This window comes from Ranitomeya imitator, chromosome 2 (genome assembly GCF_032444005.1).
Source record: "Ranitomeya imitator isolate aRanImi1 chromosome 2, aRanImi1.pri, whole genome shotgun sequence".
NCBI classification, from domain to species: domain Eukaryota; kingdom Metazoa; phylum Chordata; class Amphibia; order Anura; family Dendrobatidae; genus Ranitomeya; species Ranitomeya imitator.
In genome coordinates, this window is record NC_091283.1 from 171,481,897 (window position 1) to 171,496,946 (window position 15,050).

Consider the following 15,050-nt stretch of genomic DNA (forward strand, 5'->3'; position numbering starts at 1 on the left):
ATAGGTCAGGTAGGGGGATACGTGAGATGGGGGAAAGATGATGAGTTCGGTTTTGTCTACATTGAGTTTTAGGAAGCGAGAGATGAAGGAGGATATGGCTGACAGACACTTGGGGATTCTGGACAGCAGAGAGGTGACATCTGGACCAGAGAGGTAAATCTGAGTGTCGTCCACATACAAGTGGTATTGGAAGCCGTGGGACTTTGAGTTGTCCTAGGCCAAGAGTATAGATGGAAAAAAGTAGGGGCCCTTGGACAGAGCCTTGAGCGACTCCAACAGAGAGAGGGCGAGATGAGGAGGTGGTGTGGGAGTGGGAAACGCCAAATGTGCGGTCGGAAAGGTATGAGGCAATCCAGGAAAGGGCAAGGTCTTTGATGCCAAGGGAAGAAAGACTCTGTAGCAGTAGGCAGTGATCGACTGTGTCGAAAGCAGAGGACAGGTCAAGAAGGAGGAGGATGGAGAACTGTCTGTTAGCTTTGGATGTGAGTATGTCATTAGTAATTTTTGTCAGGGCAGTTTCGGTGAAGTGGTGGGGGCGGAAGCCAGATTGGAGGTTGTCAAGGAGAGAGTTAGATGAGAGGTGGGAGGAAATTTGAGCATGGACATGCTGCTAAAGAAGTTTTGAAGCAAACGAGAGCAGTGATATGGGGCGGTAGCTGGGCATAGCAGTTGGGTCAAGGTTAGTTTTTTTGAGGATGGGTGTGACAGTGGCATGTTTGAAGGCCGAGGGGAAGGTACCAGAAGATAGTGATAGGTTGAAGAGATGAGTTAGGGCTGGAATGAGCATGTTAGTGACGTTGGGGAGCAGGTGGGAGGGGATGGGGTCAAGTGCACAGGTGGTGAGGTGCGATTTGGAGAAGAGGCGAGTAAGCTCTCCTTCAGTGATGTTGGAGAGGGAGGTTATTAGGGAAGGGCAGAGGTCTGGTATATGGAGTGGTTGGGGTGATGGAACTGTAAAGGTTTGCCTTGTTTGGTGGATCTTGTTTTTGAAGTAGGTGGCAAAGTCCTCGGAGGAGATGAGGGGAGTTGGAGGTGGCAGTGGTGGGCGGAGGAGGGAGTTAAATGTGCTGAATAGTTGTTTTGGGTTGTAGGATAGTGAAGATACAAGGTTAGTGAAATAGGTCTGTTTAGCGGAGGTGAGGGCTAATTTGAAGTCAAATGTAGCCTGTTTGAAAGCAGTGAAGTCGTCTGGCAGGCGACATATATATACACAAATGCACCATAGATATACACAATCATACTATATACTGTATATATGTACACACATACTATATACACATACACTCACACTGTATACTTGCACATGTAAACACAGAGATACACATATACACTGTGTGCAGAATTATTCAGCAAGTTGTATTTTAGAGGATTATTTTTACTATTGATCAACAATTATGTTCTCAATCAACACAAAAGACTCAAATATCAAAGCTTAATAATTTTGGAAGTTGGTGTTTTTTTTTTTAGATTTGGCTATCTTAGGAGGATATCTGTTTGTGAAGGTAACTATTACTGTGCAGAATTATTAGGCATCTTAATAAAAACCAAATATATTCCCATCTCACTTGTTTATTTTCACCAGGAAAACCAATATGACTGCACAAAATTTAGAAATAAACATTTCTGACATGCAAAAACAAACCCCCCAAAAATTAGTGACCAATATAGCCACCTTTCTTTATGATGACACTCAGCAGCCTTCCATCCATAGATTATGTCAGTTGCTTGATCTGTTTACGATCAACATTGCGTGCAGCAGCCACCACAGCCTCCCAGACACTGTTCCGAGAGGTGTACGGTTTTCCTTCCCTGCAGATCTCACATTTTATGAGGGACCACAGGTTCTCTATGGGGGTTCAGATCAGGTGAACAAGGGGGCCATGTCATTATTTTTTCTTTTTTGAGACCTTTACTGGCCAGCCATGCTGTGGAGTAGTTGGAGGCATGTGAGGGAGCATTGTCCTGGATGAAAATTATGTTTTTCTTGAACGATACCAACTTCTTCCTGTACCACTTGAAGAAGTTGTCTTCCAGAAACTACCAGACGGTAGTCGAGCTTCACTCCATCCTCAAACCGAAAAGGTCCCACAAGTTCATCTTTGATGATCCCAGCCCATACCAGTACCCCACCTCCACCTTGCTGTCGTCTGAGTCGGAGTGGAGCTCTCTGCCCTTTAGTGATCCAGCCTCTGGCCCATCCATCTGGCCCATCAAGAGTCACTCTCATTTCATCAGTCCATAAAACCTTTGAAAAGTCAGTCTTAAGATATTTCTTGGCCCAGTCTTGACGCTTTAGCTTATGTTTCTTGTTCAAAGGTGGTCATTTTTCAGCCTTCCTTACCTTGGCCATGTCCCTGAGTATCGCACACCTTGTGCTTTTTGTTACTCTAGTAACGTTGCAGCTCTGAAATATGGTATCTTGGCAGCTTCACGCTTGATTTTCCTCAATTCATGGACAGTTATTTTGCTCATTTTTTGCCCAACATGCTTCTTGCTACCCTGTTGGCTATTTGCCATGAAACGCTTGATTGTTCGGTGATCACGCTTCAAAAGTTTGGCAATTTCAAGACTGCTGCATCCCTCTGCAAGACACCTCACAATTTTGGACTTTTCAGAGCCCGTCAAATCTCTCTTCTGACCCATTTTGCCAAAGGAAAGGAAGTTGCCTAATAATTAAGCACACGTTATATAGGGTTTTGATGTCATTAGACAACACCTCTCCTCATTACAGAGATGCACATCATCTGATTTACTTAATTGGTATTTGGCTCTCAAGCCTGAACAGCTTGGAGTAGGACAACATGTATAAAAAGTATCATGTGGTCAAAATACAACTTGCCTAATAATTCTGCACACAGTGTATATGTATACTTACCAGATCCTGCTGCTTCACCTATGCAGATCCCAGGACAGTGGTTTAGGAACAGCCATGATGAGGAGGTGGGGACACAGACAGGACTGCAGTCATCTTCCTGCCCTGGTGTCTGATCTATGCTTTTGTGTGAGACGGCCCCTCCCCCTCACGCTCAACTTCTAACCTGACACTGCAGGGAGAGAGGGGGGTGGAGGGTGGAGGGGGTTTGGGAGAGACACTGTGGGACTACAGAGTATGCACAGTATTATTCACTGTAAGTAATGCTGTATACCCTCTGTGCACTTCATAAAGGGCTGCAGACACAGGGGGCCACCTTTGTGAGTGGGGGACCTAGGCATCGGCCTTGTTTGCCTGCCCCTAACGCCGGTCCTGGATGAGACAGACACATCTCTTAGACTTTTACGGGTATGTCCGTAACCTGTGCCAAAATCCACATGAAAAAACATCTTGAAAATGCATCCCATAATTGTCAGTGCAAATTAATTTCCAAAATGGTGACTTCATTCAAAGGGACTAATCAACATGCGGACCACAGCAGTTCAAGCTGTACATGAGGAGTAGAATCAGGTCAGATTTTTCTTGTTCGCGTTTTTGCCGTCTGAACATGCCCATCATGCAGCCGTGCCTATGGGAAATGAGAGGCCTATACTTTGCACCACCAATGAACAAAAAAAACTGTTTTGGGGCACCTTCCCACCCCCCAATTCTGCTTTCATGAACTGTCTTTTTGTTAGGGCTCATTCAGGCATCAGTTTTTCTCGGATGACTTCTATCTGTGTTTTTCATGGATAGCACTTGAAATTATTATAGTTTATGGGCCTGTTCACATGTCCATTAGTGATGAGTGAGTGTACTCGTTGCTCGGCTTTTCCCAAGCACGCTCGGGTGGTCTCCAAGTATTTATGATTGCGCGGAGATTTAGTTTTCATCCCGGCAGCTGAATGATTTACAGCTAATAGCCACCTTGATTACATGTGGGGATTCCATAGCAACCAGGCAACCCCCACATGTACTCAGCCTGGCTAGTAGCTGTAAATCATTCAGCTGCCTCCGATGAAAACTAAATCTCCGCGCAGTCATAAATACTCGGAGTTCACCTGAGCGTGCTCGGGAAAACCCAAGCAACGAGTATACTCGCTCATCACCAATGTCCATGTAATTTTGTGGACAGAGACTTGTCTGACTTTGATCTGAATCTTGTATCAATCTAACCAATACAAGTCTATGGGTCTGTGAAAAAACTGAAATGCAAGCCACGTGCTGTCTGTTATTCACAGACTGTTTGATAAGAGAATGTTGAGAAACCTCCATTCTTTTTTTTCTTACCCGAGAAAATCTGAACAAATTCTGATGGTAACAACTGACAAAAAAACCAGTGATGAAACAAGGACTGATTTTCTGATGTCTGAATGAGCCACAATGTGCGCCCTTTAATGGCAAACTATCCTGACCCTGGGGTACAGGGTTGTAGTGCTAAGTGCAATCAATTGGGTTTCAGTAACCATCATGTTTTGACCCTGAAATCACCTCCTTCTTGTGTAAATGGTGAATTGCCACTGATGGCCACAACCTTCCTGATTTCCCCAACAAACCAACACTTTCAGGCATCTCTTTTTTTGTCTTTCAATAGGCATCACTTTATTAAATGCCTTTACTTCACTTTTTGAAAAGAAAAAAAGGAACTTTACTTCTTGTGTAAAACAAGATGTTGTTGGCAAGAGAAAGAAATTTAGTTTGTATCAGAAAATCCATGTCGGCAGCTGTGGCCCAACACTAGGAAAACTATGCACCGGTTTAGCCTGGAGCGCTTCTTTATCCAAAACTGGACAGCTTCTTAAAAGTTAAACAGCACCTTTCTACCTACATAGTGAAGACATATTTTTTTCTTGCTGACACTAGCTTGTGAGCTTTGTGGTTACAAACACAATGTTGTTTTCACCTATTTTCTCATACAGTGTGAATCAGGACAGCGGGATTCGGGAGTCAATATCATGGGTAACACAGCCGGCATCGGATCCCTTCTCCACCCCTCGGAGTATTGCTTTTCAGAGAGGCCACTCGGAGGAGATTCCACCCCAGCAGCAAGGCAAACAGGCAAGGACAGTATTTCATTACATGTCACACTGACATATGTAAAGACAGACACAGCCATCTCCAATACTGACGCAGGTTATTTTCACAGTCTGTGGAGATGAAAGAAATCAGCCAAAATCTTACCAATGGTGATCATCCCACCGGACTGGAGACCCAAGGACGAGCAGTGTCCATGCCCCGTCTAGCTGCGGACGCTCATGTAAGCCAAGCACTGTGTGTGCATACATCTATGTGACTTACGGTATATCTTTCTTACTCGGATGATTTTATAACGTTAAGCAGTTTCTTCTTTGGTTTATAACACTTCTTTTCAAGTACAAAAATCAGGGTATTGAGTTAATCCAGCAAAATGTCTACATAAAAGACAGCAGTCTAGAAGACCTTTCATGACCAGTACAAGAATGGTCTACTGATGTGTCATAAACTATGTAATGCTTCCTTTTCCCCATTAGTGGCGCTCTAGGGTACGTAAACACCTGTCGCTTGGTTCCACCATGGATTACAGCTGATCAATGGAAGACAACACCTCTATGTAGATTTGTTGGACAGACATTTGGCATTTTTTATAGTTTACTGTTAATATTTTTTGTATCAGAACAAGACTCATGACCAAAGAATCAGTAAATAGTTCTAAATAGACTAATTAGAGAGTTAAAGCCCAAAGGTAACACTAAATTTTTAAGGGTCATATACCTTTGACATCTGTTCGTTGACAACTATTCGTCATGGCGAAACCCCATACACATGCACGCTCGGTTTAGCTAAGTGTGCATATGTTCTCAGTGGGATCAACAGAGTAAGTAAGTCTCCCTAAGAAATAAAGGATCAGGCTTGTTGACAGCCAACATGCCCGTATCTTTGTCTCTTCCAAATCTGGTGGGTGGAAGAGACAGTACTCCACTATGGAAATTAGATGCTCCAACAGTCTAATCTGTATGGTCACCTTAAGGCTTGTAAGGACCCTTGTTCCTGAACACTGGCCGATGTAGACAGGTAGCCATCAGGTGACAAAAATCATTGTTGATAGTAGAAAATGTCCTTGTGGAAACATTAGATGTGCTGCCGACAATATGCAAAATATGCAGACTGAATGATCATATTAAAATCATCCGACCTTGTTTAAAAGGGCCCTTAAATGACTACCGATTGTGCTAATTTATATTGTTTGCGCTAACAGCACAAATATTATAAATGAGCCACAATATCACAAACATTATAACTGACCACCAATAGCACAAATATTATAACTGAGCCCTAATAGCACAAATATTATAACTGAGCCCCAATAGCACAAATATTATAACTGAGCACCAATAGCACAGATATTATAACTGAGCACCAATAGCACAAGGATTTTTCCGAAACGCGCGTCGGGGTGCGCTAAGACGGGACCCAGCTCATTCCCCAGGTATAGGACATATACTTCACTGTGCCATTATTTCCTTTTTACGTATTTGGTTATATTGTGACCTTGGTGATTGTGCACATAGTTTCTGGCCCTAGATGTGTGGCTTCTTTGTTCTTTCTTTGCACTATAGCGTTTATCCCAGGTATAGAGCATGCACTCCATTGTGCCAGCCCCTATATGTACTTATTAGCACTGCATATTTTTTGCACATGTTTTTGCCCTTGAATATGTGATCTTTTTCTGCACGTATGCATTTTGTCCATATATAACATTTTTTTATATTGGATCTATGCACTTTTTTCACTTTAGTATGGTAAAAATCAATCAATTTTTATAGGAAAATGTGTATACATAGTTGAAGCAATATATTACCATCTTTATAGTGTGTTCCTTCTGGGGTTGCTGTGAATAATTATAATCTATTAGTCTTAGTCTTGCGCACATTTTTGATTTTAATAATTTACTATATTTTATTGTAACTATTTGCCACTATGTTATGAATAAAGGCATATTTTTCATCTGAACTCAGCCTGTATAATTTCTGGTAGCCTCATGTTAGGTGTTACTCTGGCTTTGGTGCCCAGCCACATAGTATATTGCCCAGCCACATAGTATATTGCCCAGCCATGTAGTATATTGCACAGCCACGTAGTATATTGCCCAGCCACGTAGTATATTGCCCAGCCACGTAGTATATTGCCCAGTGACGTAGTATATTGCCCAGCAACGTAGTATATTGCCCAGCAATGTAGTATATTGCCCAACCATGTAGCATATTGCCCAGCCACGTAGTATATTGCAGTCACGTAGTGTATTGCCCAGCCACATAGTATATTGCCCAGCCACATAGTATATTGCCCAGCCACGTAGTATATTGCCCAGCCACGTAGTATATTGCCCAGCCACGTAGTATATTGCCCAGTGACGTAGTATATTGCCCAGCAACGTAGTATATTGCCCAGCAACGTAGTATATTGCCCAACCATGTAGCATATTACCCAGCCACGTAGTATATTGCAGACACGTAGTATATTGCCCAGTCACATAGTATATTGCCCAGCCACGTAGTATATTGCCCCCAACACGTAGTATATTGCCCAGTGACATAGTATATTGTGCAGCCACGTAGTATATTGCCCAGTTATGTAGTATATTGCCTAGTAATGTAGTATATTGCACAGCCACGTAGTATATTGCCCAGTTCCGTAGTATATTGCCCAGTGACGTAGTATACAGCACAAAGCCACGTAGTATATTGCACAGCGACGTAGTATACAGCACAGAGCCACTTAGTACATTGGCCAGTCACGTAGTATATTGCCCAGCTACATAGTATATTGCCCAGCCAGGTTTGTCACAGTTTAAAAAATAAAAAATAAACATATACTCACCTTTCCGAGGGCCCCTTGTAGTCCACGGCAGCTTCCGGTCCCAGGGTTGGTATGAGCGCAGGACCTGTGATGACATCGCGGTCACATGACCGTGACGTCATGGCAGGTCCTTCTCGCGCAGGCGCGCATGGCCTGTGATGACGTCGCGGTCACATGACCGTGACGTCATGGCAGGTCCTTCTCGCGCAGGCTCGCAGGGCCTGTGTTGACGTCGCGGTCACATGACCATGACGTCATGGCAGGTCCTTCTCCCATACCATCTTTGCCACCGGAACATGCAACGGAAGATGGCGGCCTGCGCGAGCGGCTCAGCGGACTACAGAGGGTGAGTATAGCAGGTTTTGTTTTTTTAAATTATTTTTAACATTACATTTTTTACTATTGATGCCGCATAGGCAGCGTCAATAGTAAAAAGTTGGGGACACACAGGGTTAATAGCGGCGGTAACGGAGTGCGTTACCCATGGCATAACGTGGTCCGTTACCGCCGGCATTAACCCTGTGTTAGCGGTGACCGGAGGGGAATATGTGGGTGACAGGCACTGACTGCGGGGAATAAGGAGCGGCCATTTTCTTCCGGACTGTGCCCGTCGCTGATTCGTCGCGGCAGCCATGACAGGCAGCTGGCGAGACCAATCAGCGAATGAATAATCGTGACAGAAGGACACAAAGACGGAAGTGACCCTTAGACAATTATATAGTAGATGAGTCCCAATATAACAAACATTATAACTGAGCACCAATAGCACAAATATCATAAATGAGCCCCAAGAGCATAAATATAACTGAGCCCCAATAGCACAAATAATATAACTGAGCACCAATAGCACAAATATTATAACTGAGCACCAATAGCACAAATATTATAACTGAGCCCCAATAGCACAAATATTATAACTGAGCACAAATAGCACAAATATTATAACTGAGCACCAATAGCACAAATATTATAACTGAGCACCAATAGCACAAATATTATAAATGAGCACCAAGAGCACAAATATTATAGATGAGCCCCAAGAGCAAAAATATTACAACTGAGAACCAATAGCACAAATATTATAAATTAGTCCCAAGAGCACAAACATTATAACTGAGCCCCAAGAGCATAAATATTATAAATGAGCCCCGATATCACAAACATTATAACTGAGCCCCAATCGCACAAATATTATAAATGAGCCCCAATATCACAAATATTATAAACTAGATGGAGGCCCGATTCTAACGCATCGGGTATTCTAGAATAGTTTATTTCTGAAGATTTCAGAATAATGCAATGAATACACAGGATTCGGCCGACTGGGCGCAACCAATTAGCGAAGTGTGGTTCAAATCCCCGCCAATTCGTGGCCAGACTGCGTCTGACGCTGATTGTTTATGGCCGGCCGGGTGCAACCAATCAGTGAAGCCAGGGCAAGCTCCAGGTTTTTGAGGGCCCCAGGCGAAAGAGTCTCACAGCCCACGTAGCATATAACACAGCCCACATAGTATATAGCACAGCCACGTAGTATATAGCACAGCTATGTAGTATATAGCATAGCCACGTAGTATATAGCAGCCACGTAGTATATAGCCCAGCCACGTAATATATAGCACAGGCACATAGTATATAGCACAGGCACATAATATATAGCACAGCTACGTAGTATATAACACAGCCACGTAGTATATTGCACAACCACGTAGTATATAGCACAGGCACGTAGTATATAACACAGCCATGTAGTATATAGCACAGCCACTTAGTGTATTGGTATTGCAGAGCCTTGTAGTATATCGTACAGCCCACGCAGTATATAACACAGCCCACGCAGTATATAACACAGCCCACGTAGTATATAGCACAGCCCACGCAGTATATAACTAAGCCCACTTTGTATATATCACAGCCACGTAGTATATAGCACAGCCACATAGTATATTGCACAGCCACGTAGTATATTGCACAGCCACGTAGTATATTGCACAGCCACATAGTATATTGCACAGCCACATAGTATATAGCACAGCCCACGTAGTGTAGAGCACAGCGACGTAGTATATAGCACAGCCCACGCAGTATATAACACAGCCCACATAGTATATAACACAGCCCACGTAATATATAGCAATGTGGGCACCATATCTGTTATGAAGGCAATCCAGTAACACAGTGTGCCAGTAATCCGAGCACATACAGTGATCTGACAATAACCCAAAAACAATAGAACGAGCTCTGAGACGTGGATTCTCTGTAGACCGCAATACCTGAACCTATCCTAAACACAACTAAAGGCAGCTGTGGATTGCGCCTGACACTACCTATGCAACTCGGCACAGCCTGAGGAACTGACTAGCCTGAAGATAGAAATACAAGCCTGACTTGCCTCAGAGAAATACCCCAAAGGAAAAGGCAGCCCCCCACATATAATGACTGTTAGCAAGATGAAAAGACAAAACGTAGGGATGAAATAGATTCAGCAAAGTGAGGCCCGATATTCTAGATAGAGCGAGGATAGCAAAGAGAACTTTGCAGTCTACAAAAAACCCTAAAGCAAAAAACCACGCAAAGGGGGCAAAAAGACCCACCGTGCCGAACTAACGGCACGGCGGTACACCCTTTGCGTCTCAGAGCTTCCAGCAAAAACGAATAGACAAGCTGGACAGAAAAAACAGCAACAAAAGCAAAGAAGCACTTATCTAAGCAGAGCAGCAGGCCACAGGAAAGATCCAGAAGCTCAGATCCAACACTGGAACATTGACAAGGAGCAAGGAAGACAGAATCAGGTGGAGTTAAATAACAAGGAAGCCAACGAGCTCACCAGAACACCTGAGGGAGGAAGCCCAGAAGCTGCAGTACCACTTGTGACCACAGGAGTGAATTCAGCCACAGAATTCACAACAGTACCCCCCCCTTGAGGAGGGGTCACCGAACCCTCACCAGAGCCCCCAGGCCGACCAGGATGAGCCACATGAAAGGCACGAACAAGATCTGGAGCATGGACATCAGAGGCAAAAACCCAGGAATTATCTTCCTGAGCATAACCCTTCCATTTAACCAGATACTGGAGTTTCCGTCTAGAGACACGAGAATCCAAAATTTTCTCCACAATATACTCCAATTCCCCCTCCACCAAAACAGGGGCAGGAGGCTCAACAGATGGAACCATAGGTGCCACGTATCTCCGCAACAACGACCTATGGAATACATTATGTATGGAAAAGGAGTCCGGGAGGGTCAGACGAAAGGACACAGGATTGAGAATCTCAGAAATCTTATACGGACCAATAAAACGAGGTTTAAATTTAGGAGAGGAAACCTTCATAGGAATATGACGAGAAGATAACCAAACCAGATCCCCAACACGAAGTCGGGGACCCACACGGGGTCTGCGATTAGCGAAAAGTTGAGCCTTCTCCTGGGACAAGGTCAAATTGTCCACTACCTGAGTCCAGATCTGCTGCAACCTGTCCACCACAGAATCCACACCAGGACAGTCCGAAGACTCAACCTGTCCTGAAGAGAAACGAGGATGGAACCCAGAATTGCAGAAAAATGGAGAGACCAAGGTAGCCGAGCTGGCCCGATTATTAAGGGCGAACTCAGCCAACGGCAAAAAGGACACCCAATCATCCTGGTCTGCAGAAACAAAACATCTCAGATATGTTTCCAAGGTCTGATTGGTTCGTTCGTTCGGTCTGGCCATTAGTCTGAGGATGGAAAGCCGAGGAAAAAGATAGGTCAATGCCCATCCTACCACAAAAGGCTCGCCAGAACCTTGAAACAAACTGGGAACCTCTGTCAGAAACAATATTCTCAGGAATGCCATGCAAATGAACCACATGCTGGAAGAACAAAGGCACCAAATCAGAGGAGGAAGGCAATTTAACCAAGGGCACCAGATGGACTATTTTAGAAAAGCGATCACAGACCACCCAAATGACTGACATCTTTTGAGAAACGGGAAAGTCAGAAATGAAATCCATCGAAATATGTGTCCAAGGCCTCTTCGGGACCGGCAAGGGCAAAAGCAACCCACTGGCACGTGAACAGCAGGGCTTAGCCCTAGCACAAATCCCACAGGACTGCACAAAAGTACGTACATCCCGTGACAGAGATGGCCACCAGAAGGATCTAGCCACTAACTCTCTGGTACCAAAGATTCCTGGATGACCAGCCAACACCGAACAATGAAGTTCAGAGATAACTTTACTAGTCCACCTATCAGGGACGAACAGTTTCTCGGCCGGACAACGATCAGGTTTATTAGCCTGAAATTTTTGCAACACTCGCCGCAAATCAGGGGAGATGGCAGACACAATGACTCCTTCCTTGAGGATACTCGCCGGCTCAGATAAACCCGGAGAGTCGGGCACAAAACTCCTAGACAGAGCATCCGCCTTCACATTTTTAGAGCCCGGAAGGTACGAAATCACAAAATCGAAGCGAGCAAAAAATAACGACCAACGGGCCTGTCTAGGATTCAAGCGCTTGGCAGACTCGAGATAAGTAAGGTTCTTATGATCAGTCAATACCACCACGCGATGCTTAGCTCCTTCAAGCCAATGACGCCACTCCTCGAATGCCCACTTCATGGCCAGCAACTCTCGGTTGCCCACATCATAATTACGCTCAGCAGCAGAAAACTTCCTGGAAAAGAAAGCACATGGTTTCAACACTGAGCAACCAGAACCTCTCTGTGACAAAACCGCCCCCGCTCCAATCTCAGAAGCATCAACCTCGACCTGGAACGGAAGAGAAACATCTGGTTGACACAACACAGGGGCAGAACAAAAACGACGCTTCAATTCCTGAAAAGCTTCCACGGCAGCAGAAGACCAATTAACCAAATCAGCACCCTTCTTGGTCAAATCGGTCAATGGTTTGGCAATGCTAGAAAAATTACAGATGAAGCGACGATAAAAATTAGCAAAGCCCAGGAACTTTTGCAGACTTTTCAGAGATGTCGGCTGAGTCCAATCCTGGATGGCTTGGACCTTAACCGGATCCATCTCGATAGTAGAAGGGGAAAAGATGAACCCCAAAAATGAAACTTTCTGCACACCGAAGAGACACTTTGATCCCTTCACGAACAAAGAATTAGCACGCAGGACCTGGAAAACCATTCTGACCTGCTTCACATGAGACTCCCAATCATCTGAGAAGATCAAAATGTCATCCAAGTAAACAATCAGGAATTTATCCAGATACTCACGGAAGATGTCATGCATAAAAGACTGAAAAACAGATGGAGCATTGGCAAGTCCGAACGGCATCACTAGATACTCAAAATGACCCTCGGGCGTATTAAATGCCGTTTTCCATTCATCTCCTTGCCTGATTCTCACCAGATTATACGCACCACGAAGATCTATCTTAGTGAACCAACTAGCCCCCTTAATCCGAGCAAACAAGTCAGATAACAATGACAAGGGATACTGAAACTTAACAGTGATCTTATTAAGAAGGCGGTAATCAATACACGGTCTCAGCGAACCATCCTTCTTGGCTACAAAAAAGAACCCTGCTCCCAGTGGTGATGACGATGGGCGAATATGTCCCTTCTCCAGGGATTCCTTCACATAACTGCGCATAACGGTGTGTTCAGGCACGGATAAATTAAATAAACGACCTTTAGGGAATTTACTACCAGGAATCAAATTGATAGCACAATCACAATCCCTATGCAGAGGTAGGGCATCGGACTTGGGCTCTTCAAATACATCCTGATAATCAGACAAGAACTCTGGGACCTCAGAAGGAGTGGATGACGAAATAGACAAAAATGGAACATCACCATGTACCCCCTGACAACCCCAGCTGGATACCGACATAGAGTTCCAATCCAATACTGGATTATGGGTTTGTAGCCATGGCAACCCCAACACGACCACATCATGCAGATTATGTAGCACCAGAAAGCGAATAACTTCCTGATGTGCAGGAGCCATGCACATGGTCAGCTGGGCCCAGTACTGAGGTTTATTCTTGGCCAAAGGTGTAGCATCAATTCCTCTCAACGGAATAGGACACCGCAAAGGCTCCAAGAAAAACCCACAACGTTTAGCATAATCCAAATCCATCAGATTCAGGGCAGCGCCTGAATCCACAAACGCCATGACAGAATACGATGACAAAGAGCATATCAAGGTAATGGACAGAAGGAATTTGGACTGTACAGTACCAATGACGGCAGACCTATTGAACCGCTTAGTGCGCTTAGGACAATCAGAAATAGCATGAGTGGAATCACCACAGTAGAAACACAGCCCATTCAGACGTCTGTGTTCTTGCCGTTCAACTCTGGTCATAGTCCTATCGCACTGCATAGGCTCAGGTTTAATCTCAGACAATACCGCCAGATGGTGCACAGATTTACGCTCGCGCAAGCGACGACCGATCTGAATGGCCAAAGACATAGACTCATTCAAACCAGCAGTCATAGGAAAACCCACCATGACATCCTTAAGAGCCTCAGAGAGACCCTTTCTGAACAAAGCTGCCAGCGCAGATTCATTCCACAGAGTGAGTACTGACCACTTCCTAAATTTCTGACAATATACTTCTATATCATCCTGACCCTGGCACAAAGCCAGCAAATTTTTCTCAGCCTGATCCACTGAATTAGGCTCATCGTACAGCAATCCGAGCGCCAGGAAAAACGCATCGACACCACTCAATGCAGGGTCTCCTGGCGCAAGAGAAAATGCCCAGTCCTGAGGATCGCCGCGCAAAAAAGAAATAATAATCAAAACCTGTTGAACTGAATTACCAGAAGAATGAGGTTTCAAGGCCAGAAATAGCTTACAATTATTTTTGAAGCTCAGAAACTTAGTTCTATCACCAAAAAACAAATCAGGAATAGGAATTCTTGGTTCTAGCATAGATTTCTGATCAATTGTATCTTGAATCTTTTGTACATTTATAATGAGATTCTCCATTGAAGAGCACAGAGCCTGAATATCCATGTCCACAGCTGTGTCCTGAAGCACCCTAATGTCTAGGGGAAAAAAAAGACTGAACACAGAGCTGAGAAAAAAAAATGATGTCAGAACTTCTTTTTTCCCTCTATTGAGAATCATTAGTTTGGCTCCTTGTACTGTTATGAAGGCAATCCAGTAACACAGTGTGCCAGTAATCAGAGCACATACAGTGATCTGACAATAACCCAAAAACAATAGAACGAGCTCTGAGACGTGGAATCTCTGTAGACCGCAATACCTGAACCTATCCTAAACACAACTAAAGGCAGCTGTGGATTGCGCCTGACACTACCTATGCAACTCGGCATAGCCTGAGG

General features: G+C 44.4%; 1 protein-coding gene across 1 annotated transcript in view; it reads left to right on the forward strand.

Moving 5' to 3' along the window:
- Positions 1-15,050, forward strand: part of CACNA1B (calcium voltage-gated channel subunit alpha1 B) — a 467,134-nt gene that overhangs the window by 433,455 nt on the left and 18,629 nt on the right. Inside the window, exons 42-43 of the mRNA XM_069747979.1 lie at positions 4,831-4,978; positions 5,058-5,168. Of these exons, the coding sequence (XP_069604080.1) occupies positions 4,831-4,978; positions 5,058-5,168 (259 nt within the window). The remainder of the gene's footprint in view (positions 1-4,830; positions 4,979-5,057; positions 5,169-15,050) is intronic.